Here is a 27,412-nt window from a genome sequence, read left to right as displayed (position 1 = left end):
GAGAGAGAGAGAGAGAGAGAGAGAGAGAGAGAGAGAGCGCTCTTCCTGTTTTAAAATAAAGGGAAAGAACATGAAAATGTTCTGAAAACATTTGGCTTGACTCAACAGCCCAAAAGAAAACATTTGTTTTGGACACAGGAACTAAAACATTTGCTTATTTGGGGAAATATTTGCTGCCAAACACAAAGTAATTTTTTTTGAGAAAAAGAGGTTTGCATTGGTGAATAGGAGGGTTCTCAAAGTTTTCTAAATTAAAATTTAAAATCGAGGGGGCAGCTGGGTATCTCAGTGGATTGAGAGTCAGGCCTAGAGACGGGAGGTCCTGGGTTCAAATCTGACCTCAGACACTTCCCAGCTGTGTGACCCTGGGCAAGTCACTTGACCCCCATTGCCTAGCCCTTACCACTCTTCTGCCTTGGAGCCCATACACAGTATCGACTCCAAGACGGAAGGTGAGGGTTTAAAATTTTTTTTTTTAAATCGATCACGGCTACTTTTATTAACATCAAGGGTTGCTTTAAATATATATGTATCTTATACATTGACACACGGTGAAAACACAAAGTCATGAGGCATTTGAGTATTAACGGACTTAAGAGGCCATCCAGTCCAAGCACCCTGTTTTCCAGAAGAAGAAATTGAGTTCTAGAGGGGTAACGTGACTTGTTTCATGTGACCCAAGTAATACCTGTTCAACGAATCTTGGTGAAATTAACAAATGCCATGTTGTTCACTGCTAGAAAACTTAAGTATCCCTAAGGCTCCATCGATCCACTCTGAAAAAGTACAAATATGAGGAAACCTAGCCATAATGCAAACAGTTGGTCTCAAAAATTACAGTATCTACATCTCATTGTACATGCAAATCATATGGCATTGTTTGCACCAAATATCTGAGTAAGTGTCTGAATTTCTGGAATTGTATGGCAGCCATTTTGCAGCCTACATTATTCATCTAGGGCTTACTTCCCACTCAGGGCTACGGCTGTATTACATCCACAAAACTCATTATGCTTCCACTTGGAGAGTCTGTAATTCTTATGCTCGGCTGTGTGTTGATATGTTTGGAGCTTTAATTAATTATGGCTCATTACCAGATTTCAAGAATTTCTATAATGAATACTTCCTAATATTGCCTACAAGACCACTTAATCATTGAACAGGTTACCTGATGGGCCTCCATTCTGATTCTCAGAATCCCACACAAGACAGAAGTGAGAATGATGCCCATGAAGAGACTCATAACCGTGACTAAAAAGAACTTCTAGAATCAGAGGGTGAATGACAGATGTCTACTCAGTAATTCCAGCAACCAACTAGAGTGTGTGTGTGTGTGTGTGTGTGTGTGTCTGTCTGTCTGTCTGTCTGGCTCTCTCTCTCTCTCTCCCTCTCCCTCCCTCCCTCCCTCCCTCCCTCTGCAAAACTGGCTAGAAGTGGATCTTTTCAGACATACAGCATGTAGCAGTATACTGGCCTCTTTGGATGTAGCCCCTCACTAGAAAGAATTATATAGTGAAATTGGGTGTTGAGAAATAGAAACCAAGCAAGCCAGGACCTGATCAAGCTCCCACCAAACAACTGACTCGTAGCCCACAGTTCTTCTCATGGAAAAATGCTGCTTTTTGACCACAAAGCTAGAGTTAGGGGAGCACAAGTGGATGTTTGCTGCATGCAATCAAGGGCGCATCTCAGTGTGTGGGTTATTAGATGAGTGTCTCCAAGGCTTTGCCATGTGGCTCAGCCAAGGATAACTCACATATTATGGAGCTGCTAGGTTTCCACTTTGGCCTGATATGGCTGCATACAGGAATACCTGTTATCCATATCCATATTATCTACGCAAAGTGGTTATTTTCTAGTGGATTTGAACTGGGGCTACATGCAGGTCATTTTACGGGGCATTTTAGGAAATTTCCAAGTATAGATTTTGGTACACTTTTAAAGTACAATTGCAGAAATGTTTTGTTCTCTTACTAGCAGGACAATTTCCTCTATTTTCATCCAATTTATCTTCGACGATAATGAGAATTTTGCTTAAAGGATTCTATTTGAAGGTAAGCTATTTGAAAAAATAAGGGAGCAAAAGATGATCATAAAAGCATTTTTCTGTGCCAAGTAATTCGGTGAAATGACCCATAATTTTGATTTTTCACTACCAGGGAATGTTTCCTTGCTATTGGTCTATTTGGCAACCAATTATGTAGTTCCATAAGTATACGTGGGCCTAATGGTCACTCTTCCATTACACTCCACCAGCTACTTGGAACAGTTTTTTAAAGAACATTCTATTAAGTGCTCGGAAGGGGTGGTATGAGAAGACTTGCAACCTGAATCATCAATCCAATTGCGAAATGACAATTAAGACCATACACAGTGAGTTAACAAGCACTTATTAGAACCTCCATGTTGTAGTCCAGCACTGTGCTAGACAAGTGGGCATCGAGAGACATAAATCAAATAGGCCCTGGCCTCAAGGAGCTCAGAGTCTACTGCTCCTCTCTGGGTCAAAGGGTTCTCACGGGAAAAATAAAGTGATTGAACTGAATCGTGCCGAAGGGACGTTAATCCCTTCTAAGGTCCAATTTTGACATTCTAGTATCTATTGACTCTATGCAAGGTTTTGTCCTGAGGTACTAAGCTCCCACGAGTTTCAGATTCTCCAGTTGTAAAAACTTCCCAGCCTCACAGAAGTTTTGTGGGGACCTTGTGAGAGATAACAAGTATATAGACATATGTGCGTGTAGATATATGTATGTACATATGTGTAGACATATGTACAGCTATGTACATATCTATAAATCGACACCATAATATATGTGCATATATTTACAGACATAAAATATACTTAGATACATATTTATGGAGCTCGGGTGAGAGGAAGATAAAGTGCTGCACAACTGTAAAGCCCTATATAAAGGTATACTTTCTTATCGTGGGAGTTGGTATTATGAATCAAATAAATGATACATTACCCTTATAAGATCTTTTATAATGCTTAAATCAACCAGAAATATTTTGCAAATTAGTCTACTAAAATAAAGGCCAGAATTTATATACTGAAGCAAATGGTCCAATAAGGGGAACATTCATTAGCCAAAACTACTTGCTTTATAAAGAGATGTTGAACTATTAAATTGCAAAACTAAGGAAAAGCCAAGACACTTTGAACCTAAGTCATTTATGAAAATTTGGTTGGGAGAAGGGGAATACTAATAGAGAAAGAAGTCAAGAACTGATTTTTATCCATTTGGAGGCTCCCTCTAGCCATGCAGAAGATGCTCAGTTTTTATGTAACTTTCAAAGTCTTACACAGGATTTCCATAGAGCACTAAGGATTAAGTGTCTTCTTCAGGGTCAGAAAAGCTAGTATGTACAAGGTACAACTTGAACTCAGGTCTGCCCGATTTCAAAGCCAATTTTATTTACTATACCACCCTGCCTCCCCCAGAAAAACTATAAAATCAACCACGTTTGTGATCATTTTGTCTCTTTGGAAATGTCAAGTAGAAGAAAGTATCGCATCCAGTTTCATACCCTAAGAGCAAATGATTATACCAAAAAAACCAGTATCCATGACTTACTCCCCAAAAGAAGGTTCATAAAACCGCGGGGGGTTTATCAATAAGACTAAAATGAACTTAAAGCTACGCATGGCCTGAAATGATGGGTTACCAATATTCATTAATCTTCCCCTGATTTTCAAGAGCGGTCCTTTACTTATCACTCAGAGTCAAGATGGTTTGCTTGAAACTCTTTTTAAAAAGATTAAAAGATATTTCAAGGGAATTAATGGTGCTTATTCTGGATCCCATTTCAGTAGCTCTAGCAAACTCCTTTTATTTAATTCATTCTCAGTCCACAGAGAAGGGCTAAGAGAAAAAGTACTTCTTGTGAATTTCTAGGATTTGATCATACCATCTTTTGGGAACCTGGTGGTGAGGACTGACACTCGAGGATGCTTTAACATTTACAATGGGTGTCTACAGAAGGAGCAAAAATGGTTTCAAGTCCCCCACTGTTGGCCATTTAAAAGGAAACATGGCAAGACAGGCATAGTACTAAGATAAGCCAACAACTGAGCTCTGGAGTAGGATATGAAATATGTTTCAGAGTTCCCTTTTAAATTTCACACATTACTTTTCAAACCACACGCATTTTCCTGTATCTATCGATCACACATGACACACTGCAGCCCCTTTTACACGATGGAAGTGTTTTTATAATTAGAGACAAATGCCTTTCTTTTTTTAATACCTTGCTATTTCTACGAAACAATGACCATTTAGCATAAAAATTGTGAATAATGTGTGTAAAATTATGATTTAACCCCCCTTCTTTCTAAAGACAGCAGCCAAAAAAACTGAATAAGTCAGGGTGCCTTTGAAGATATTTAATTAAAATCTAATCCCACATTCTTAAAGGCTCACATAAATTAAGCTGTCATTCAGGAGATTTATGCATTCACATTTGCATACTACATACAATTCATCAATTACTCATGTTTGAAAGCAATGCCTTTCCCAGGGAGCCAAGCTGCCAACAGTGCCAACAGGCACACTGCAACACACAGACCATACACAGTGGTACCTTGGAGAAAGCCACTTCCATATGGCCCGTCCATAGTGGCGCCACAGAGCCCCAAGCACGCACACGCACACAGAAACTCTGACTGAACACGGATGGGTTCTATTCAGCTAAATCTGTCTCACAGAAATGAACATTTCACTTCATCTTGGGGCAAATGACTGGAGAGGGTACTGCTGAGCAGGCGGAAAATATTCATTCCACAGCCTCTCTCCTAGGCCCAGGTTCTCAAGTGACAGCGAGCATGCCACAGCATCGCTGAGCTTGGCCTGTGCTGCCTGTCAGCTGATAGCAAGGACTTAGTGAGAGCTGGCACGTCTCCACAACTTGGAGGTTTGCAAAGTGCTTGATCTCCACACCCCTGGAAGGGAGGTTCCTGTCATCTTTCGCATTTTAGAAATAAGAAAAAATGAGACTGTTGGTTTATTTTTTTCAATGGCTCGCGAGAGATAGCAAGGTTTTGTTTTTTTCTTAAATAGTAATAAAACACTTAGAGAGGGAAGCAACCCTCTCGTTTTCTGAAACTGTAAAAGTAGATTCAGATCCATATGAAATTGGTGCCCACATCACCCAGTGAGGAACTATCTGAAACTGGATTTGAATTCAGGTCTTCTTGACTCTAGGTCCACTGTACCTCCTAGCTATAATTTGTATGTGGTAGATAATTATTTCCTGGCCTCAGGTATCTGTATTATCTGTATTTTCATCAGTGTGCCTATAACCACCACTTCAATAACCTAGATTTCCACTAACACACACACTCTCTCTCTCTCTCTCTCTCTCTCTCTCTCTCTCTCTCTGTCTGTCTCTCTGTCTGTCTCTCTCTCTGTCTGTCTCTCTCTCTCTCTCTCTCTCTCTCTCTCTCTCTCTCTCTCTCTCTTTCTTTCTCATCATTTCCTTTCCTTTCCTTTCTTGTGAAAGATTGAGTTCGTCACTTCCTTTAGAGGGCTGATTCCTCGTTAAGAATAGGGATAGATGGCTTTCAGGAAAATCGTGAAGCATGTCAAATTTGGCATTTGCTTCCCCCCCCCACCTCCCTTCTCAGCATCTTTTTCTCCTGTTTTCAACACCATCATCACCCCTCCCTTTAAAGACATTCAATTGCTTCTACACATCTCCCACCTAGCATCCCAGATCTCTCCACTCCAATAAACATCTTATTAGTTATTTTCAATTCAAGTTTAAGATAGTGACCCTTTTGTAACATGCATGGCCTTTATCTTATCTTTACCCATAAAATGGAAAATTCCTTTTACCAGATAAATCAGATATCTGGACATCTTCTTTGTCAATACCCAGAGAGCCTGGATTCCTAAGATAGTAGCAATTCGCAGGGAAAAATTTTAATGGGTTTTTCACCCAATAATTTTTTATATATCAATGGAATTTGGCACAATAAGCACAAAAAGGTCAGAATTAAGCTTTCTATTAATTCGACAAGACTTTGATTTGCTAGTGGGCTTCTCCCACCGATGATCATTATCCTTGTACTAATAAATTAGTGTTAGTGTCTCTGGAAAATGAATAGGTAGAAAGCATAATAGCTTAGGTGGATTTCTGAAGCAAAAGGGGGAATAAATGGTTAACATTTCCCTGGAAAGGCATGGGGCAGCGGGAAGATGCGTCCTCTCTAAAGGGGGACAGTTGGCAGGCATGATGCATTGATCATCATTAAAGAAGAAACAATGTAATTAACCTCCAGTTGTAAATACCAGTATGCATGTAAAGACCTGTAGATAAGAAGGAAAAATACACACCAGCATGTTAGCAGTAACGGACCAAAAATGATCATTTGTGTCTTCTGTATCCCAAATTCGTTGATTTCAATTATTCATCCTTTCAGTATATTAACTATTGAAATTCCTAATTATGTCTCCCCACCAAAGCCTCATCAAGGCACAGGAGTAACTCTGGGTTCCCTGAAGACTCTGCTAGCAGACCACAGTACAGTTCTGACCACACTGGCAAAGGTTGGAATATGGCTCCAGTGGACAGACCACAAGCTTCTTCATCAAGGCCTGACACTAGCAAGTTGGGAGACAGGTGGGCTAGAAGACGATAATCGTTTTGGTCACGGCATGTCTCCAAGATTATCTGTTTTAGAGAAAAGCTGAGTCCCCATTGAAGATATTATGGTATTAAAGAAGCTTAACCTTTACTAAGGAAACTTGCTACAAAATTCAGTTATTTCTTATGCCATCTATATATGAGCAGGACAAATTTTCTAAATAATGGACAAGGGAACATCGGCCAGGAGTAAGACTTGTCTTCAACTGGCAATACTAAAAGTATGTTCAAAGATAATGCAAAATATTGAAAACCAGGGAGTCAAAGCAAATGAAATAATCGGTTCGGTCCAAGTTTGGTCTGTAAATACCTCCATGTTGATTTTGCTCCAAGTGCACAATTTTAGAAAATGATAGTGTTGCTTCTTGCTCTAAGTATTTCATTTACTATATCTAAGGAAAACACAAAGCTTTGCTTTATTTTCTGGTAAATGTAAAATGACAAGGACAGTGTGGTTTGGAGAGTTCGTGTACTCCACTTATCACCACATAATGGCAAGAGAACTTGGGAAAGGCCCTCGGCATGTTAGGTGGGCCCCGTGCAGTGGATTTATGAAAGGCTACGTACGGGCTACATGAGAAGGTCCTGATGGGTTTCAAACAGCATCGATGATGTGTTGATGCACCCACAGCTGGATGATTTACTTGTTTTGAGGTTAACAACTTGGTTTAGGCCACATACCCCTTTTAGAGCATTTTAGGGTCCATAATTATTGACTATATTAGAATACTATGTCAAACATTTTTACTTTGCTTCTGGATATTTTATACATGTCACTTTAGGACTAATATCCATATGGGATCAGTTTGAAATGAAAATAAACAGAGCTGGGGCAGCTGGGTAGCTCAGTGGATTGAGATTCAGGTCTAGAGATGGGAGGTCCTAGGTTCAAATCCGGCCTCAGACACTTCCAGGCTGTGTGACCCTGGGTAAGTCACTCGAGCCCCATTGCCCACCCTTACCATTCTTCCACCCAGGAGTCAATACCCAGAAGTTAATGGTTTAAAAAAAAGAAAAGAAAAGAAACAGAGCTTATCTTCACCCAACTTAGGCAATAATTTTGCCACGAGACATTTATCTTCGACACAACGTTCGATTTTAAGATATTTAGTTGACAGGACTACCAAAATGACAAGAAGTCTGTCCATCAAAATCTGGGCATTAGACGTTTTGAAATGAATATGCCTATGAGGCATAACATGTTCAATGAAATACTACACAGAAGACTGACTTAGAACATTCAAGAGGACAGCAAGGGTTGTATCATGTGTGCACCTGATACAAAATCCTTTGGACATTTTTTGGTAAAAATATAAAGAAGCTACATTTTTGTCAAGCCAATCGCTGTTTCCACAGACGAGATTAACAATGATGTAACAACACACCAATAACATCTCTCACTTTCCTTCTGTGTCAAGTCAAAAAAAAAATATTGACTTTTTGTTACTGTTTTGATGGGAACATAAAGGCTGTGAACATTCCTGCATTATGAGTTGGTGGCTGAGGCTACCAAGATCTTCCTACAGCATTTAGTTTATCTAGTCATATTTCGTATAGAAATGCAATGGGCTTTGGAAGTTTATAATGTAAACTTCATGTACACATGTACCATCCATGCCAATGAAAACCCATTTCTCATTACCACACTTCCAAAATGTATATGTTTGCATATAAATCGACTGGCACGTTCTCCTACACTTCTGCTGCTAAATATGAGTGGAAGTTTGGGGAATGGAGAAGGAAAGAGGGCAGAAGGGAAGGAATAGCTACTTTTACCACTGGCCACAAACATTCTTTCCTCTCACAAGTAATACTAGGTCATTGTACAGCCAATTGAAAATAATGGTGAAAAGTATTTATCCTTATGAATCATTAAAATTAGGCTCTTTGAAGAAGCAAGATCGAGCCATCTGATATATTTTACAAAGTTAAATGACCCATCCCTTAGATTCTGATGAGATGGGTACTCCACAAACTTGGGAAGGCTAGTTTATTTCATGATCCGGTGGGACTGGCACACTAATTGGCAGAGGGGGCACATTTGGCATTGGTATATCAAAGGGGACCTCGTATGGGTCTCCACTGGTTCTGAGTTTATTTTAGCTCTCGAAACAACTGCCTCATGAGTGAAACTAAATATGTCCTCAATAAACTGGAAAGTCTACTTACAGGGAGAATGAGAACTGAGTGATCTTACAAATACAATATAATTCAGAATGAAAGAGTGGGAAATGGTTTCACAAGCAACTAAAAGGGAAAATAAAATGAATGAAATGGGCATAAGAAGTCAAGGAGGAAATGTCTGAGACTAAAAGTAACCTAACTAGTGAGTTGAACCTCAATTTCTGGGTGTAATGGCTGCCCCATAGAACCCCTTTGAGGAATCCACATGTTCAATGCCAAGCCCCTCCATTCACGGCTTTCTCCTCCAGTTTATCACATTAGTCATAAAGGTTTCAGGAATAAAAATAGAGGCCAATCTTTTCTTGAATGTGAATGTACTTGCCAAATCCTATCCCTACTTTTAGGCTAAAGAAGCAAGGTACCTTAAGTGGCAGAAGGGACAATTTCCCACCAATTCCAAATTTAGACTTAGTATTACCAAGGATTCAACCTAAGGTTCAAGTCCCATTTTCTACATATGGAAATTTTAACTTTAATTATTTGCTCATGGTTATATGATCTCTGTGTAATACATTTTGTGTTTTGACATTAATTGATCACAATCCAGATTAAGTCATCATTACAAGTTCTTCCACAGCAAAGTAACAGAGGCAATGTTGAGAGATTTTGTTATTTGGAGGTTCTCCCCCTTTTCTACACTGAGGGTGCTATATACATGCGAGCTGTTAATATTACTCCAGTGATCTGTGACTTTATCAGTGAAGGCTCTTCCTCTACTCATCCAGATCACAAATACTCTATAACTTTTTAAAATATGTCCCTTCCTCTATATGATTACAAGGTTAAGAGGAACTGAAAGGGCACCTGTTTTCCTTCTATCATTGATAGATTTTTAATGATGATTTAATTCATTTCTGACATGCTCCTTTCTTTATCCAGGTTAGTGGATAGTATCCTTCATCATTAGTTTTCGAAAGTCATGATTATTCAGTGCACTGATTACAATGCTATAAACTTTCCAATTTCTTCTCCTTTACATCAACTGTAGTCATCAAGTAAACTGTAACCCTAGATCAGCTCATTTCACCCTGAATCAGTTCATATAAGTCTTCTCTAGTTTCTCTGAGTTCAAATTATTCATCATTTCTTGCTACCCAATAATATTTAATTACATTCATATACTATAGTTAGGTCAACCATGCCCCAATTAATGGGTACCTACTTTGTTTCCAAGTGTTTGCTGTCACAAAAAGTGCTGCTATAAATATTCTTGAAGATATGGGTCCTTTCCCCCTCTCTTTGACTCATTTGATGTAAATGCCTAGTAACGATATCAATGGGTCAGAGTATATGCATAGTTTAATGTCTTTTTGGATACAATTCTAAATTGCTTTCCAAAACGGTCAAACGAATTCACAGCTCCACTAAGAACACATTACTCGGTCTTCCCACATCTCCAACACTTGCCATTTTCACCTTTTGTCATGTTTGCTGATCAGTGTGGTGTGAAATGGAATCTCAGAGTTGTTTTAATTTGCATTTCTATTATTAGTGACTTGGAGCATTTTATCACATGGCTGTTGAGCATTTTTTTTCATATGCTTGTTGAGAGACTGCTTGTCTTCTTTTGAAAACTACCTGTTCATGTTTTTTTGACTTTTCATTGATTGAGGAATTACTCTTCTTTATATATATTTTTATCAATTCCCAATATACTTTGGACATCAGATCTTTTTCCCCCAATTCGATTTTGTTTTCTCATTCTAACCTCAATGACTCTTTTTATTTGTACAATTTTCAATTAAATGTAATTGAAATTGTTCCTTCTGGTGTCTGTGATCACCTCTATCTTTTGTTATGAATCCTTCTCTGAGCCAAAGCTGTTCAAAGTATCTCATTCTCCATTTTTTAAAATGATAAGACCTTTTATACTTAGGTCATGTATCTATTTGGAGCTTATTGTAGTAAGTGAATGAAATTTGGAAGGCTGCACATTCTCTATAACAAGATAAGGCCAGGGTTGACTGCTGTCAGCACCTCATTGACTTGACACCACACCATTGGAAGAGAAAGCCCTCCAGGAGAAACAGGGCATCATGGGGTGAAATGGATGAGGCATAGGAAACTGGAGACATTTATTAGCCTTGAATTAAGAGTGGCCCGAAGCAGTCTTATGTTTTTACTTCATCAGGCACATGGTACCTAATAATAGCTGACGTTTCTCGAGTATTTTGCCATTTACAAAGTGCTCTGGCTCCCGATAGCCCTGTGATGTAGTTAGTCCAAGAATTATTATTACCATTTGACAGATGTGGAAATAGACTCAAGGAGGAGAAGGGCTTCATCCACAGGTAAACAGTTCTTTCAGTTACACCAAGCTATTGGCTGACCATTACGGTACTATTTTTTGAACTGTGAAGTTGAGGGCTTTGAAAAATGTATATATTTCCCTCAGAGAAGGAGGGAAGGCCCAATGACACTACTACTGCTCTTCAAGTTTTCAGGCCTATGGAAACACCAAAGTTGGAACTCCAACCTATCTCAGATCGAACTCCTTTTCTTCGTACCCTCTGCCTTCTGTCCAAATTGGCCTATTTGCCACTTCCTGTATATGACACTCCACCTTTGGTGGCTTGGCACAATCTGGCCACACACAATAGTCTCTCCTTCCTCATCTCCAATTCTCAGACTACTCAACTCCCCCAAGATAATCTAGTGCCATCTCCCTAATTACTTCCATTCCCTACTCACTCCACCTCCATCATTAGAACTCCCTCCCTTGAAGTTGCTTTGAATATTTCATATAGCATGTTTAATTTTCTGAAGACATTTTGCTTCTCAAAAGGAGACTCAAAACTCCTAGAGGACAGAGATTCATTTTTATGGTTCTATCTTCCTGCACCCCTTCTCAGCACCTACCACAATGCCTGATGCATAGCAAGAACAATCACTGATTGTTGAATACAGTTAAGACATCCCTCTAGACTGTACATTCTATGTAAGCAAGGGTTCGTGGAAACTTTGCATATCCCCTGATGGTTACTATAGTGCTCTCTACACATTGTAAGTTTGCAATTATGGTTCTTCATCGAAATAGATCATGAAGAATAGAGGGAAAGGGAAGTCGTACAAACTAGATAAAGCAGAGTGTCCACGAGGGGAAATAATGGGCAATATCATTAGAAAAGTATGTTGAGGTTATCATTCTAATTCGACTATGCTCTTATTCTCATGATATTGCACCTATCCAAGGAAATTTGTGTGGTTTACTCATTATCATATTAATATTTTTGACACATAAAAAACAATCAGATTCCATCCATTAGTGTGGCTGGGAATTCTTTTGGCTGAAATGGCTTTATCAATGAGTTCACTTTCCTCATTTATACAGTTCTGGAAAAGGGGCATGTTATTACTTACCCAAACTTATACTCGTATTCCAAGAAGGAAAATTGTAAACCTTCATTCTTCTTCTTACATAGAAAAGAGGATAAATTTATTCCAAGTAAAAGGGGACAACACTACGAAACTGTCGACTGTTAAGGCCAAATTCAACTTCTGAGATCGCCTGAAGTCCAAGGAAAATCATAAAATGCTACTTTGATGAATGTGTAATTGTGGCACAGAATGCAAAGAACAAGATGAACATTTTTCTGTTGGTTTTTCACTCTCACAGCAACTCCATCCTTACGTACTTTTCTATGGTCACATATTGCTGACATTTACAAACATTTCATGTTGATCTTGTATGGGTCACATCAATCATCTGTACAGTTTCAATGACACTTTGTTAAATAAACTGTCATGAAAGATTTATAGAGAATTTGATAAAAGTAAAGAAGATGTAGTTTAGCTTTTAAAGATGCATTACCCCTTTCTTTCTGTAGAGTAATATCATTTCTATAATATTATTGAGCTTTTCTAGCAAAAAAAAAAAAGACCTCAAAAACTCCTATTGCCCCCACATCCCCTGATTTGCATCCCATGATTCTCCCACCAAATATCCTAGGCCAGATTCCCTCCTTCTCTTACCCCTCCATCCCCATTCCCATGAGCCACTAGTCCTTGGGTTCAATGGTTCTCCATTGATCTTGTTTTCATAAACACTATACATCAGTAAACAGTATTCAGGATTTATTCACTGAACAATAATTGCTTAAGGAACCAAATAATTATGATTCCTTAATCCATTTACACTGACAAGTACTTCTTTCGAATGGCTGATTCCTTGTTTATGAAAATGGTCAATACTAAGATGGTGAGACAGCCGATGCATATTATCATGTCTATACAACTGAGGCATTGGCACAGAGAAGACTTCTGAAATGGCTATACGAAAATTCATTCCCAACGTCTTTGCACTAACTCCGTTAGCTACAACGTGAGACCACCAAAAATTCTTCCAAGTGCCTGATTTCTTTAAGTTCTACATATAAATAATGTATTTTGAAGCTGGAGAATAGCTCACCTTCTTTGCAGTGAAAGAGTATCAACAGATGTGCTCAAGGCAAGTGCTTAAGAGAATCCAGAGATTTTAGCTTCTGTTTATTTTTTAATAACCTGGATCCCTCAAGTGGGGAGAGTGGTATCAGTCTTTTCTCTCTAAGTTCAGGGCCCCGACGTTTATTATGACCAGCACCTTTTTCAGCAGTTCATTTTGTACACCTCCTGCATATACTGTGACAGTGTTACATGAGATCACTTTGTTAATATCCTACTTGCTGACAATGTTTCTTCCCTATCATGGCTGGAGAAATATCCAGGACCTTTCAGACCATTGAAATGGGAATCCTGGGATACTGAGAAACAGGGAATCTAAATGGATTTTGGCACGTGAACTGAAAATACTAAACCTCATGTGCCAAAAACTAAGCTTGGAGTGGAAAAATGCAACATGGCACAGGAGATAGAGGGCCACCCTTGATAAACGAGAAGAGCTAAACTCAAGAGTTGATGCTCGTAGAAAATTCCCTGTGACCCTAAACAAGTCATGAACTTTCAGTGCCACAATTAACTTTTTAAGACTAGAGGTTACAGATAAGTAAGATATATGCATAGAGAGATAGAGCAGAATCACCAGTAACTCTCGATACTTATGAAATTGCAGATTCAGATGCACCCTCCTCCAAAAACCTAAAAGCCCCAGCCCAGTGCCCTGTATAGGGTTCACACCTGAGAAATACTTACTAAATGAATAAACAGGCAATTCTAGTGTTAAAAGGAGGGAAGTGAAGAATAATAATAATAATAAACTGACCAGCAATATTATAGCCTCAGATTCTGAAGAATATAAGTTGAGGATCAACCAAGGAGGTCTAAGGAGATTGCAAGAATGTGCAAAAAGGAATTCTGCATGAGATGCCATATGAGAAATGTCATCAAAGAAATCTGTGACCAAAAGAGATGATCACGTAGTAGCCTAGAAGTAAGAGTGATGAGTAGCAGATGGCCAGCACATGTGACCTGTTGGTATTCATGAAAGAGCCACAGAAACAGAGGACAGCCCCCAGCACATCAGGCATCATCCCTCCCTCTAAATAGCAAACACAGTAGAGGACAAGGACAAAATTCACTGGCAGAGGCTGTATTGTAATCTTTCTGTATCACTGGAGGGACTACCAACACCAATAAAATAATCCGTCCACAAGCATTAAGAGTTTATTTACTATATGCCGGAGACTGTGGTAGATCCCAGGGATAAAAAAAAATGAAGCTGTTCCTGACCTTCAGCGGATTACATTCTATTAGAGAAGATGGCACGTACATACAAAATATATTCAAGGCAGCTAGGTGACCCAGTAGATGGAGAGTTAGGGCCTGGAGTCAGGAAGACTCAACTTCCTGAGTTCAAATCTGGCCTCAGATACGTCCTAGCTGTGTGACCCTGGGCAAAGTCACTTTACCCTCTTGGTCTCAGTTTCCTCAGCTCTAAAATGAGCTGGAGAAAAAAAGGCAAACCACTCCAGTATCTTTACCAAGAAAACTCCGATGGGATCACAAAGAATTGGATACAATTGAATCCACTGAACAATAACAACAATATTACAAGGGAAAAGCAGTGGCTCTGGAAATTCTTGATGTGTAATGTGTCCCGGGACCTAAAGGAAGAAAACTAGGAGAAGTGGAGATAAGAAAGAAGTGCATTACAAGCATGAGGGACAGAACAGTGAAAAAACCAGAGATGAGAAACGGAGTGTCATGGATAACGAACACAATGAAAGTCACTATACTATTGTGTGAATGAACGTGGGTTATGTATGATAAGGCTGGAAGGGCAGGTTAAAGCCAGTTTGAAATGCCAACTAAAGGAGCTTGTATCTTATCCTAAGCATAACGGACTTGCTCAGGTCTATGCTTAAGGAAAACTATTTTGAAGGCTATGGAGAGTATGGATTAGAGTGAGGAGAGACTTAAGGCAAAGAGGCCAATTACAATGCTATTGCAATAGTCCAGGTAAAAAGCACGGAGGTCCTGAACTAGGGTAGAAGCAGAAGGAGTGGAGAAGGGAATTGATGTGACAAATGTTGTGGAGGTGAGAATGATGCTGTTTACATGGCAAGAGTGGGAGGTACCAGATATCTCAGTTTTACAATGGTATCCCCCCAAAGAGAAGAAGAACAAGGGAAAGGCCACCACTGGGTTGGAGGAAGGTAAGGGCGGGGGAGGGAGCTCCTCAATGGATCAATTAGAGAAAGCCATCGAAAAGAATTACACAGGAGAAAACCTAAAAGGAATGGGATCACATTAATAGGGAGAAGAGATGGTTCACTGGCTACAAGACAAGACGTAACTAACCTCTCAAAGTAGCGAAGTGTCTATAAATAAAGGTGTCTCCTAGGAAAAAAGTCTCCTTTTTTTGGTTGTATTTTTCTACTTGAATAGTACAAGTTCTCATGTAGAAAACCAAGTAGAGGTAGGGTGCTGCTATTCTTACTCTTATCTTTATCACTAAACTTTCCCATCCTTCCTTTTCTTAGAATTTTCCTAGATCTTCAGATATGTTTGGTGTCAGTGTAAACCTGAAGTTGCTTTCTAGTTACTAACTACCTAATATAAGCTGAAGCTCTATTCAAAACCAAAATACATATCTTCACAAGTAGAATTGAGTAAGTCACATGACAAGCAGGGTCCATGGACAAGGCTGGGTTGGGAAGGTGGGAAGAATTGTCTTCCTCAGTTCCTATCATAAAGCTGGCCTCACACAAGACATGGAGCCTCTGTTGCTACATTTCTTCAGTCCATTATCTCCTTCATTAATCACATTCCATCATCTCTTAACACTTGGAGAACAGTTTTATTTTCAGATTGAGTGTTACCCAACACAGCCCTAATCTAGTCAGATGTAAAGACCCAGCATTCCTACTGGCAATTGAAGAATGGTAGCAGCCATCTTTGAAAATACTGTTTATCCAACCTTTAATTTAAAAAAAATCAAATTAAACTTTTTGGAAGAAGGATATGAAATGTGATGTCATATAGAATATAAATAAAACTCCCCATAAAGCAAAAAGAAATTTAGGAGACCAGCAAAATGGTGGATTAACCATTTATCCTGAATCTACTTCAACTCTCTGATCATCCCCAAAACATTACGTTAAGTACGTACAACTAAAATCAGGAGACATCTGGCCAATCGCATACAGCAAAAATCGAGTAAGAAAAGTCAAGAGGGGAGGGGAGATCATCTGAAAATCCGTCTTTGGTGGGGGGGCCTGTTCCTACATTAAGGATTCCCCCCTCCACTCAAGGCTGTTGGGATGGTAGCTAAAACCACCTCCTCCTTCCCATTCTTTGCAAAAAGTGGCAGATGATAATTCAGCCCAACTCCAAGAATGAAAAGGAGAAAACCAAAGAAGGAATTATGTCTGAGTACCAAGGTGGGTGGCTATGGCAGGTCTAAAAATAAAAATACTGATTCCCAGTTAGAGGGTACTTTCTAATTATTAGAATCTAATAGGAACTATGCTAGGGAATCAGAGATTCCCCAAAGTGAGGAGGCTAAAGGAGATTTGCAGCCCAGGCTCAAGGGTGTAACCATCTGCAAAAATGGAGTGGTCAGAAAGTGAGTAACAGAGAAATACAAAAAGAAGACAAACACAACAAACTTCAAGAGAAAAGGCCTCAACGAAAGCCCAGACCACATGCGGAAATATCAACATTAAGGATCCTAAAACCAAAGGAAAGGAAAAGATGAGTAAATCATCAGAGACAATACAAAGCACTCTTAACAATTATAACAGAGGAAAGGGTAACAACGCCTGATGAAATGCTGAATTGTGAAGACTCCCAAGAGAGCGTGGAATATGAGAAATTCCAAACTGGTTCAAAAAGAGAAATGAAAACTATAAAGGAATAAATAGGGCTATCCTCAGAATTTAGAGCTCTCGATATAGAACTTAAAACCTCAATTAGAAAATTAGAAAAAACAAATTGCATCCACAATGGAGAAGATCTCTAAAGAATTTAAAGAGATGTCAGCAAATTTTAACTCAAAAAAAAAAACAAACTAAAGTAGTGGAAAACTTGGCAAAAGAGAAGCGAAAAAACAGTAATGTTAAAAGAACATGAATTTTTTACATGCCAAAGAAATTGACATGGAAGACATTTATGTACAAAGGGGTCTCCCAGCCCTCCTCCCCCTCGAAAAAGAACCCTGAAAACCATAATGCAAGAAACAATACAGAGAAGCCAGAACTTCCAAATACAGAGGACAAACATCAATCAAGAGAATCCACAAATGGCCTGGTGTGGGGTGGGGGGAAATCTATGCTTCAAATTTCAAGTGGTTAATCCAAAGTGGTTAAATTTGACCATTTCAAAGACAAAGTCCCCAAGTGGCCAGGAGAAAGACCTTCAAGTATGAAGGAAAAGAAAATCAAATAGCACATAATTATTCTACAGCCATGAGAGATCACAGCATGATATGGAAAGCAAAGGAGCTTAAGATGCAACCCAAAATGACATACCCTGGAACACTTAAGCCTAATTGCCAATGAAAAATATAGAAATTCAATGAGAGGTATTTGAGGCATTCTTGAAAAAAAAAGACAAAAGCAGAATCTGACTTGCAAACACCCTAAACAACAGAAACACAAGAAAGGTAATTTAAGTACAACAATCAAGGAAAGAATAAAGCATGAAATCAATTACCACATGCTTGGAGGTGATTTTAAAAAAGAAAGAGAGAAGAGATGACCTTTGGGGTAAAAAAGAACAAAGAGGCATCCTGAAGGAATGAAAAAGGAAATCAGAGGATAAAGATGTAAGTGGAACTTAAATAAAAAGGAAAAGCAAAATGGAGGCTCTGGGGATGAAACCCTCAAAGAGAATCAATGTATTTTGTGGGATGGAATTGCAGAGATAAAATACAAAAAGGAAAACAAGAGGGGACAGAGGAGAATGGGTGAGGAACCCTTAAGGAGGCCTTGGGGGAACAATGAAGGGAAAGTTTCTTACTGGGAGAGTTACTGGAAGTGGGAAGGGGAAAAGAAAGACCTGATGAAGATCACCTGCATAGAGAAACCAAGATGGGAGCCTGGGAGGAAAAGGGGGCTTTTCTCATTGGAATCATGAATACAGAGAAGCATGGGAAGATGGTGGAGTGAAAGCAAGCATTTTTTGTTTTCTTCTTTAGAGTTTGTTTGCCATTCCATTAGCAGCAGTTCTGGGATAAAAGTTTTAAGTTGTTTTTGTTGTTTTGTTTTGTTTTGTTTTGTTTTTTGGTTATGCTCTATTCCCAGAAATCTTGCCAATAAGCCTGTCGTTTCCAGGGAAAGGTCTTTAGGGGATGTTTTCATATCACTCGGCCTAAAACAATCTGCTATCCTCTTCTCTGCTTCCTGCCCAGGAAAGTCTCCAGTGATACGAGTGGTTTATGAACATGTGATGTATTTTTTTTTATTTGCAATTTGTATTTAACAGATCAAAGCCTCTTAAAAAGGCAGCTGCAGAAATGAGGAGCAAATAGGCTTCCTAGTTTAAATGTCAATTTTCTTTTCTAGTTCATCGATATCTCAGGTTTATACTTCAAAAAAAATTTTTGTGATTTCATCATTGGAGGGACTCAGATAACCTCTGAGAGAGACCCCATGCTGAGGCAGAGGAGAAAGTCTTAAGTGGAAGTTTATAATAATAATCCAGGATTGACTGATGAAGTGAGATCTTGCTTTCTACTTGATTGCTTAGTATTTTTTATTTCTCCATCTGTTAGCTCCACAATTGCTTTCACAGTTATTAGATTATTTGGGTCATATATCAATCAACACACACAAACACATACTTATTAAGTGTCTTCTGTATGTACAGAGCCATGGTAAACACTAGGAAGACATACAAAGTTTAGCTTAGAAAGTCTAATCGATTTTAAAAACTACAAAGAGAAACCAAAATTTGTTGTAGTGGATGAAGAGTTTTTTGATTGGATTTCAGGTTCAGCTTGTCCCCCTGAAAGAAAATGGCAGCTGATAAATGTTTTCAAATGCATCATGAAAGTGTAATGATATCCAGAGAGAGCTAAGAAAGCTGGGTGATGGTACCAAGTTCTATGACTCAAGGTCCACCAATAGGTTAAATTCTCAACTTGTAAACTAGTGAATTGCTGAATGAGAGCAGTGCTAGCGCGTGTGCAAAACGATATTCATATTAATATATATATTAGATGTGGCCACTTTGGTCAAATTCAAGAAATCCGTTGGTCGGTTATCCAACAAACCAACTCAGCGGATGGAACATTCAAGTACCTGTGATGTACGAGGTACTGGACGAGGCTCTGGGGATACTGAGACAAACTGAAGGAGTTGCTGACCTCAAGGAGTTTACATTCTTTGGGGGGCTACAATGTGTAAAAAGAAAAGCATGTACATGATCAGTGGAAAAAAGAAGAGAAAGCACTGTGAAAAAGGAAAAGGATCAGGATAAGCTTCCCTTGGGAAGGATGGGCCCAGTCTTGAAGTGACTCAGGGCTTGAAAGAGGTCGGAAGTGAAGAGGGATTGCTTTGGGTATCAGGGATAGCCTGTACAAACAGATGGAGAAGGGATACGGGGCGCCATATGTAAGAGAGAGCAAATACAACAGATGAGCCAGGAAAGAGAGTGGAAAAGGCCAGTAAGATCCACTAACCCCTAGGGCCAAATTGAAAATGGCATTCTATTTCAAACAGAAGAGCTTTTAAAGGGAGCCAGGCTCAGGCTTCTCCAGCAGGTGAGTGACAGGAGCTCAGGTCTGTGCTGTAGAGAGATTATTGTGGCAACTTTCTAGAGGATAAACTAGAGAAGGGAGAAATTAGAAGTTGGAAAAGTGAACTTCCCATAGTCCTTGGTAAAAGGCAACAGGCATCTGAGCTAGAGTGGCAGCGTGTGAGGGGAGAGAAGAGGAGGAGGAGGGATACAGTGGAGATTGAAGGGAATCTATGAATGAGATGCAATGAAGGGTGAGAACAAAACATGGCAGCTGAATGAATGGAGCAGGTAAGGGAGAGGATAGAGGCAAAAACAACTCTGAGGTTGCAAGCTTGGTGCCCTCAAGAGAAATGGAGAACAAGAAGCCATATAAACACAAAATGCCAAGCAGGGGCATTGAAAACAGTGACCTTACTTCCACAAACACCAGTTTATCCTCACGATGCTATTTTGGTATGAGTAAACTCTGATTTACTGGCAACGAGAGCATCTGAACAGCTTCTAAAATAAAAGGGCAATGTTCCTAGGCAGTTTCTTAAAATTACATTTTTATTGATATCTTTGGGGTTTTTTTTCATCACCTACATTTTCCAATATCTCCCTCCTCTCTCATCCGCTCAGAGCTGCCCTTTATAACAAAGAATTTTTTAAAGGAGAGGGAGAAAAACCAGTTCAGGCAAGACTGCTAAATGAGCCTGGGACCAGACCCAGTCACCACAATTTCACAGAAAACAGATCCAAGGAATTTTCTAAATGGAAGGGCTACCATTTTTCTAATGGTAAATTCATTATGTCCATGGCTAAAAGTCCTGGGGCCTTTAGAAGTGCTGCAAGTTCTACATTTCAAATAAAACAGTGGCTATCGTTGTCCTTCCTTCTTTCTTTCCTTCCTTCCTTCCTTCCTTAGCCCTCCCTGTCCCCCCTCCAAAAAAAAAAAAAAGATAAAGAAAAAAGCCAAAGGATTTCCTGTTTGGAGATGCTAGGTCAAAAAAAAAACAGGTGGAAAACGTCTTTGAAGTTCTACTTCCAGGAAACTCAAAAACTTCTTAATATGGAGTCGACAATAATATTCGTTAGCCACTTCGGGGGCTGAATCAACTCAAAGGGGTCAGTTTTCCAATTTCCTAAACCAATTTAAGCAAACAGAACTGATCACATTCTGAACAAAACAGGTGCCCATTTTGAAAGGAATATTAATTTTATTCAACATTGGAAAGGCTCTGTGCTAAAAGGCCTCGACAGACATGGGAGACGATTGTCACAGCAGAGGCGGGGCTCCAGGAATAGCAAGCTGCTTTGCCAAAACGTATAAAAACAATCTGATGTGTTATACATAGCTCGTGTTCCCACACAGCACCCCTTTAATTTAGCACTCATTACTAAATGGCATTTTACAGACCAGAGACTATTCCGAAGGATTAGCATTGAAAGAAAATAAGAAAATGGGATAAAGTGGATGTAAGATATTGGAACCGAGAAAGGCAGCTTCCACGCATACCTAAGGGATCCTTTGGTTTATTCTCCACTTGGAATTTTATGTCTTTTTCTGCAACTCTTTGAGAGTAATTGGGCAGAGCTCCTATGCGACTTTTATCACGGAGCTACTTCGGTGAATTGAAATGGATTGCTCTAACAATCAAATGATTTGAAAGGTATGAGACAGTATGGATGAAGCATAATGGGCAGAAAAAGCCAGTCTGAGAATGAAGGAATCCTAGTTCAAATCTTGCTCCTGTCCCATCTTGGCTGTGTGACCCTGGGCAAGTCCCTTCGCCTCTTACTCCCCAGAGAATTCTCTATTACTGTAACTTCAAGAGTATCTTCACCCCAAAAAAGGAGAAAATCTGAGACAATGAGACATGACCTTCCACCTCCCCCAAAAAAGAAAATTTTAAAGCAGGGATTAAGATTCCAAAAATGTCCCCCATGTGATGGCTACCAAAAGTGGCGATAATTCTGTCGACAGAGGGGTCACACTGTCCCTTCCTAATGAAATGTTAAAAACTCTCCTAGTGCACATTTGTGGCAGAACTGGATAGGGTACTCTGCATATTTTCCATTGTCTTTACCAACTCAGTTTTTACTCATTGGCTTCAGTATGTTGGTCAGTGACGGCTATTACAATCTCACCCGCCCAGCACTCAGCACAGTGCCTGGCATCCAGTGAGCACTTAATAAACGCTTGAGCTTCCAATTCATATTACGACGTAAGTCCACCGCACTGGCATTACTGTGGCCCATGAGATGGGACCCTCTCCCCGATGAAGTCATCTTGTAAAAATTCTATTTTGATCATTGCTGCAATGGACCTTTCCCCAGCCAACCTGCCCCAAAATGACCTCCATGCTAGCCGAGGCCATGACACCACATGGCTCTCTCCTACCAGTGTTATTTCTAAGTACAGGCCCAACAAACGAAATATGCGCTAACGCAGACTCTGGCCTAAGAAATGTGGCATTTCTGAATATTTTTTCCATGCTCTAGACTAGATGGCCTGACAGTTTCTAAGGCTGACATTTCAGATTCTTACTCTCTTTATCAATGTGCATTAGAGGCTGCCAAGGGGGCTACATAACAGGATTTACTAATGACAATAACCGTCTTTTGTCAGAAAGGATTACTGTCACTCAGCACTAGGGGAAACTGAAAACTGTAGGTCCCTTTTGTGGTATTTATCCAATATTTTCCTCTTTAATCTGTTTGAAACAGTATCAGTGCAAAATGTCATGGGAAGATGTAAACACTCACCAGATTCTCCTTTGTACCTACAAACAAACCCAATGAAAAACAAAAAAGTTGGTTTCCTGTCGCTCAAACTGTTCCAAGATCCTGATGTTCCATGTTAGTCAATGTTTCAGCTGGTGTGAGGTACACTGTAGAGTGCTCTGATGAGCCATGTGCCAGTGGCAGCCACAGGTTTATCCTGGCCATGCTTGTCAATCAAAATTAAACTAACAGAGAGCTTTCTTTGTTTCAAATGAGTTTTCCCTGGATGTTAAATCCTACTGCACTCCCCCACCATGTTTTTAAAAAAACACCAACTGGGTCATTAAGAAAGAACAAAGAAGCATGCTTTTTGGTTTTCATTTAAATGTGGCGAGCCGAGCCCCCACAAAATATGAAAAACTGTGTTAACCAGAGCCATTCCATAGAGCACACTCAAGAGTTACCTTCCATGATTCCAAAAGACCATGTGGAAGATTTGGGACTGCCTTCTAGCCATGTGGAGACCCAGTTCTAAAATCCTGGCAAATCTCAATGGTCCTTTGGTCCCCTTCCTCCTCCTCCTCTTTCTGAGAGCAGTAAGGAGTTGGAGTGCTACATAAAGTCAAAGAAAAAAGATGACTTCCAGCTTGGCCTCTTTTGTTTTGACACTCCAGATAGCTTCATGACCTCAAGACTGCACCAAGAAGTTAGAGAAGGGCTGACCTTCTTCCACCCCAACATCATGGCTATCGTGCCCACATGGCAGCAGGTAGAGCAGAATTCAACTATGTGAGCTTGAGCCTAGGTGCCTGGCTGCTTTTTCAACCTTTGTGGTTTTTTTCCCAGTCTTCGCTGAATGAACAGATAGATATTTCCAAGTCTAGAAGGAACTTCCTAAGTGTGAGAGGTACAGAGTTCTTGAGTTCAACTGGGATAGAACTAAATGGCAACAAAGAAGAAATCCTCACCAAAGGAAGACTGGCTCTAGCCTGGCTGTTTTAACAGCATATATGCATCAGAAATTATTTAGATAGTGCAAAGAGGATGCAGAATGTAAAGTGCCTAATTAGCAGAAATGCACTGCAAATTGCTTTATGGTCTGATAAGGTTTAAGTATCAGCCTCCTAGCCGATTATATTCTAGTTAAAAGAGAAGTCGCTCAACCCTGGTTTAATTCATTCTTTTAATGTGTGCTGCTTTTCTTTTTATATTTAGTATTTCTTTGTATATAGGAATAAATACCTATCCCTAAAAGATAACAAGGAACAGAAGGACAGTGTTTCAAGAGTAGGGGACAGGCTATGCAAAGGCTTGAGGACTGGCTGGAACATAGTAGGCACAAAGGAAGGAGCCATTCGTGGTTAAGTCTAGAAAGGCTGCATGAACAAGGGGATACTAGCAACGGGAGAAAATTTGACGTTTATCCTTTAATAACAAAAAATCAAATTGTTAAAGAAACTAATAACATCAGCAAAGGTGCAGGATATAAAATAAGCCTACGTAAATCTTGTATTCCTACATATAAAAAAAAAACCAGCAGAAAGAGATAGAAAGTTAAACTCCCTTCAAAGTAACTGAAGAATGTTTAAAAGATATGGAAAGCTTTCTACCAAGATACACAAAGGACCTATGAGTACAAGCACAAAACATTCTTTCAGAGATAGAGACAGAGCTAAATAACTGGAGTTAATATTAATTAGTTAAAGATTGAGTGAGCCAATGTAATAAAAAATGACAATGTTACCTAAACTAACTTACTTTCTTTACTCCATACCAAACTGGTTACTTAATAGAGCTAGGAAAGATAATTTTAAGAATTCATCTGGAGGGGATACATTAGGTGGCTCAGAAAATAGAGAGCCTGGCCTGGAGATAGGAAGTCCTGTGTTCAAATCTGGCTGCAAACACTTCCTAGTTGTATGATCTTAGACAAGTCAATTAATCCCAATTGCCTGCCCCTTACCACTCTCCTACCTTGGAACCAATACTTAAGTGTCAATTCTAAAACAAAAGATAAGGGCTATTAATTTTACTAGAGTAAGGATTCACTATTTGAGAGATGAGATTGAATAGCAGTTGGTTAGAGCCTTGTAATATGAAGGAATGATTAAAAAGTAAAGTCAGGAGTTTGAAAGAGTGAGTTAGGGGGAAAAACAAAGATAATGAAGTCTGCTTTGGACATCTTGAGTTTGAGACATCTATAATCCAAAAAAGCATCAGAGTTTTGAAATGGAATGGAACTTCTTTTGACCTTTCAACAGGATAATATAGGGGCTTGTGGGAAGATCTAAATTCAAAAACAATGTCCCTCCTCCTTTACTTGTCTCTAGACCTCCATGACCCTGAAAGCAAAGAAGTCACTTAAAAGACTTCATCTGTTCCTATCTCTAGCTTATAATCCTTTCTAGATAAAGACGGGACACTTTAGTCCTACCTATCTATAAACAATTTCCAACCATGGGTCACAAAGTGATTTGGGTCAGACCTTTCTATAATAGTTATCTTAAGATGTTTAATCTTGAGTTCCTAGTTTCTATTTACTGAACTATATTTAATAGTTTTCATTTCTATTTGGGAAACATATAGCAGCTTGCCCCGGTATATGTTGTTTCAGAAATGCCTATTTGCTAGGAGTCACTGATCAATACGCAATGGCCTCTGTTTTTAGATGGGGACACTTTGGATCTATAAACCACTCAGTCTCTAAAAGTCTAGAAATAGTCCCAACACAAAGTTTTCTGGTCAATTCCCCCATCCTGATGTGTGTAGTTACAAAAAGGCCTTTTCCCACAGCCAATCTGTCATGTGGACAACCAAAATGAATTTCAGAAAAATCATCGATGAGGAAAAGCAAGAAAAATCATCAGCGAAATCTTTGTAAAAAAAGTAACCCTCAGCAATGTCCTGGTCATGGTGATCATCACTGGATATTTTTTAAAAAATACCCTTTTTTCAGTGTCACTTCTAAAAAGGGTTAAAATTCTACATCAAACATAAGACAATGCTGTCTGAACCAATTAGGAGGTGTGATCTGAGTCCAATATACACCCAAATCCTGGACTTCTTTCTCTACTGCACAGCCTGTCTTTCAAGATTAAGGCCAATCTCGTTAAGGTAAGAGTAAATTGCTCTTGTGAGTTATTAAATGTAACAAAGAGACTCTATCATTGAGGATGACTTCTTTAAAGTGATATGAGTAGAATCATCAGGCAAAAGGAATAACAAAAGAAAACTGACCTCCCCTCTCTGAAAAAAAATAAATGTATTCTAAATATTTCGATATTACTTCTGCATTTGAGCTGATAGGCAGAACAACTCCAAATGACAATTACAAAAAAAGAAAAGAAAGGACAAAGAAAAGGTAAATACAGCAACATGTGTAGAGGAGCATCTAAATGAATTTAGATTTTTTTCCTTAGGAAGTGTGACTGCTAGTTTTGCTTTCTAATAGCAGAATATGAAGGGAATCACAGAAAAGTACAATTTCTACTTTCATTCACAACTGTCCAAGGTTTCAAGAGAAATCTCTTACAGTTTGATACGGGAGAAAAAAAAGTTTAAACAAATGGTTAGAAAAACAAAAATCAGACAGGGGCCCTCAGAGTCCAACCCTAGTCCAACTGTCTCATGTTTTAGAGCAGGAGCCGAGGCCCATGGGGTGAAGAGATATTCTCCAAAGTCATACAGCTAACAAATAAAAAGAACTAGACTCGGACCCAATGTTTAACACTTTTCCATTGCACAATCTCCAATCAATCTAGAGACATTTAGAAGGCACCTGCAGTATACCAAGCACCATGGGGATACAGAGACTTAAGAAAAATGAAACTCTCCCTGCCTTCAACGAGTATACTTTCTACTGATGTTAAACAACTCTAGTGCAGGTGAGCAAATACGAAGTGAATACAAACAAATGTCATGCAAGGGGTGGGTAATAAAAAGCAAGAACATCAGAAACAATGTATTACAAATATTTCTTACTTATCTTTTAATACGGGCCTTTCACTAACACTAAATCTCTTCTCTTATAATTATAGCTTACCAAAAGCTTCTTAAATGTGGAAAGCAACTGTCTAAGGTGGGTTCGGGGACAATCAGAGCTCAAAGGGTTCATTTTGAAGCCAAGAAATCATGCCAAGCCATCCAATGAAAAGGTAAAATAAGAAAGAATATGAATGAATAGGCAAAGAAATGGTAGACAGGCATATATGAGTGACATTTATGAAGAGATGGCACTAGCAGACATATGATATATGTTTTGGCATATATAAAATATATTCACTTATATTATGTACATAGAAATACCTATATGTATGTATTGTGTACATATAAATCTCACAAGCAACAGATATAGTTCCAAGCAAAAACAATTAATTTCACAGCTAGAATTATGCTATAGCTATCCACATCCCACAAAGATAGTTGAAGAATACAATTCCAAAATTTGGATCCCATAAGAAAAGCATCCATTTATGAAAGCTTTTCTTTTTTTAATCTTTTTTTTTAAATCCTTGTACTTCGGTGTATTGTCTCATAGGTGAAAGATTGGTAAGGGTGGGCAATGGGGGGGGGAGGGGTCAAGTGACCCGCCCAGGGTCACACAGCTGGGAAGTGTCTGAGGCCAGATTTGAACCTAGAACCTCCCGTCTCTAGGCCTGGCTCTCACTCCACTGAGCTACCCAGCTGCCCCCTCTGAAAGGTTTTTTTAAAAATTAACTCTTGAGCTAATTTAGGCCCTGGTGAACCCTGACAG

At 39.2% G+C, this 27,412-nt stretch overlaps 1 protein-coding gene across 1 annotated transcript in view; it reads right to left on the bottom strand.

Annotated features, from left to right (window-relative positions):
* DACH2 (dachshund family transcription factor 2) overlaps positions 1-27,412 on the bottom strand; it is a 409,931-nt gene that overhangs the window by 222,372 nt on the left and 160,147 nt on the right. Inside the window, 1 exon segment of the mRNA XM_044682815.1 lies at positions 10,185-10,194. Coding sequence (XP_044538750.1) covers positions 10,185-10,194 — 10 coding nt within the window.

This window comes from Gracilinanus agilis, chromosome X (genome assembly GCF_016433145.1).
Source record: "Gracilinanus agilis isolate LMUSP501 chromosome X, AgileGrace, whole genome shotgun sequence".
Classification (NCBI taxonomy): Eukaryota; Metazoa; Chordata; class Mammalia; order Didelphimorphia; family Didelphidae; genus Gracilinanus; species Gracilinanus agilis.
The sequence above is the reverse complement of the archived record's forward strand: the minus strand, read 5'-3'. Positions and strand labels throughout refer to the sequence as shown.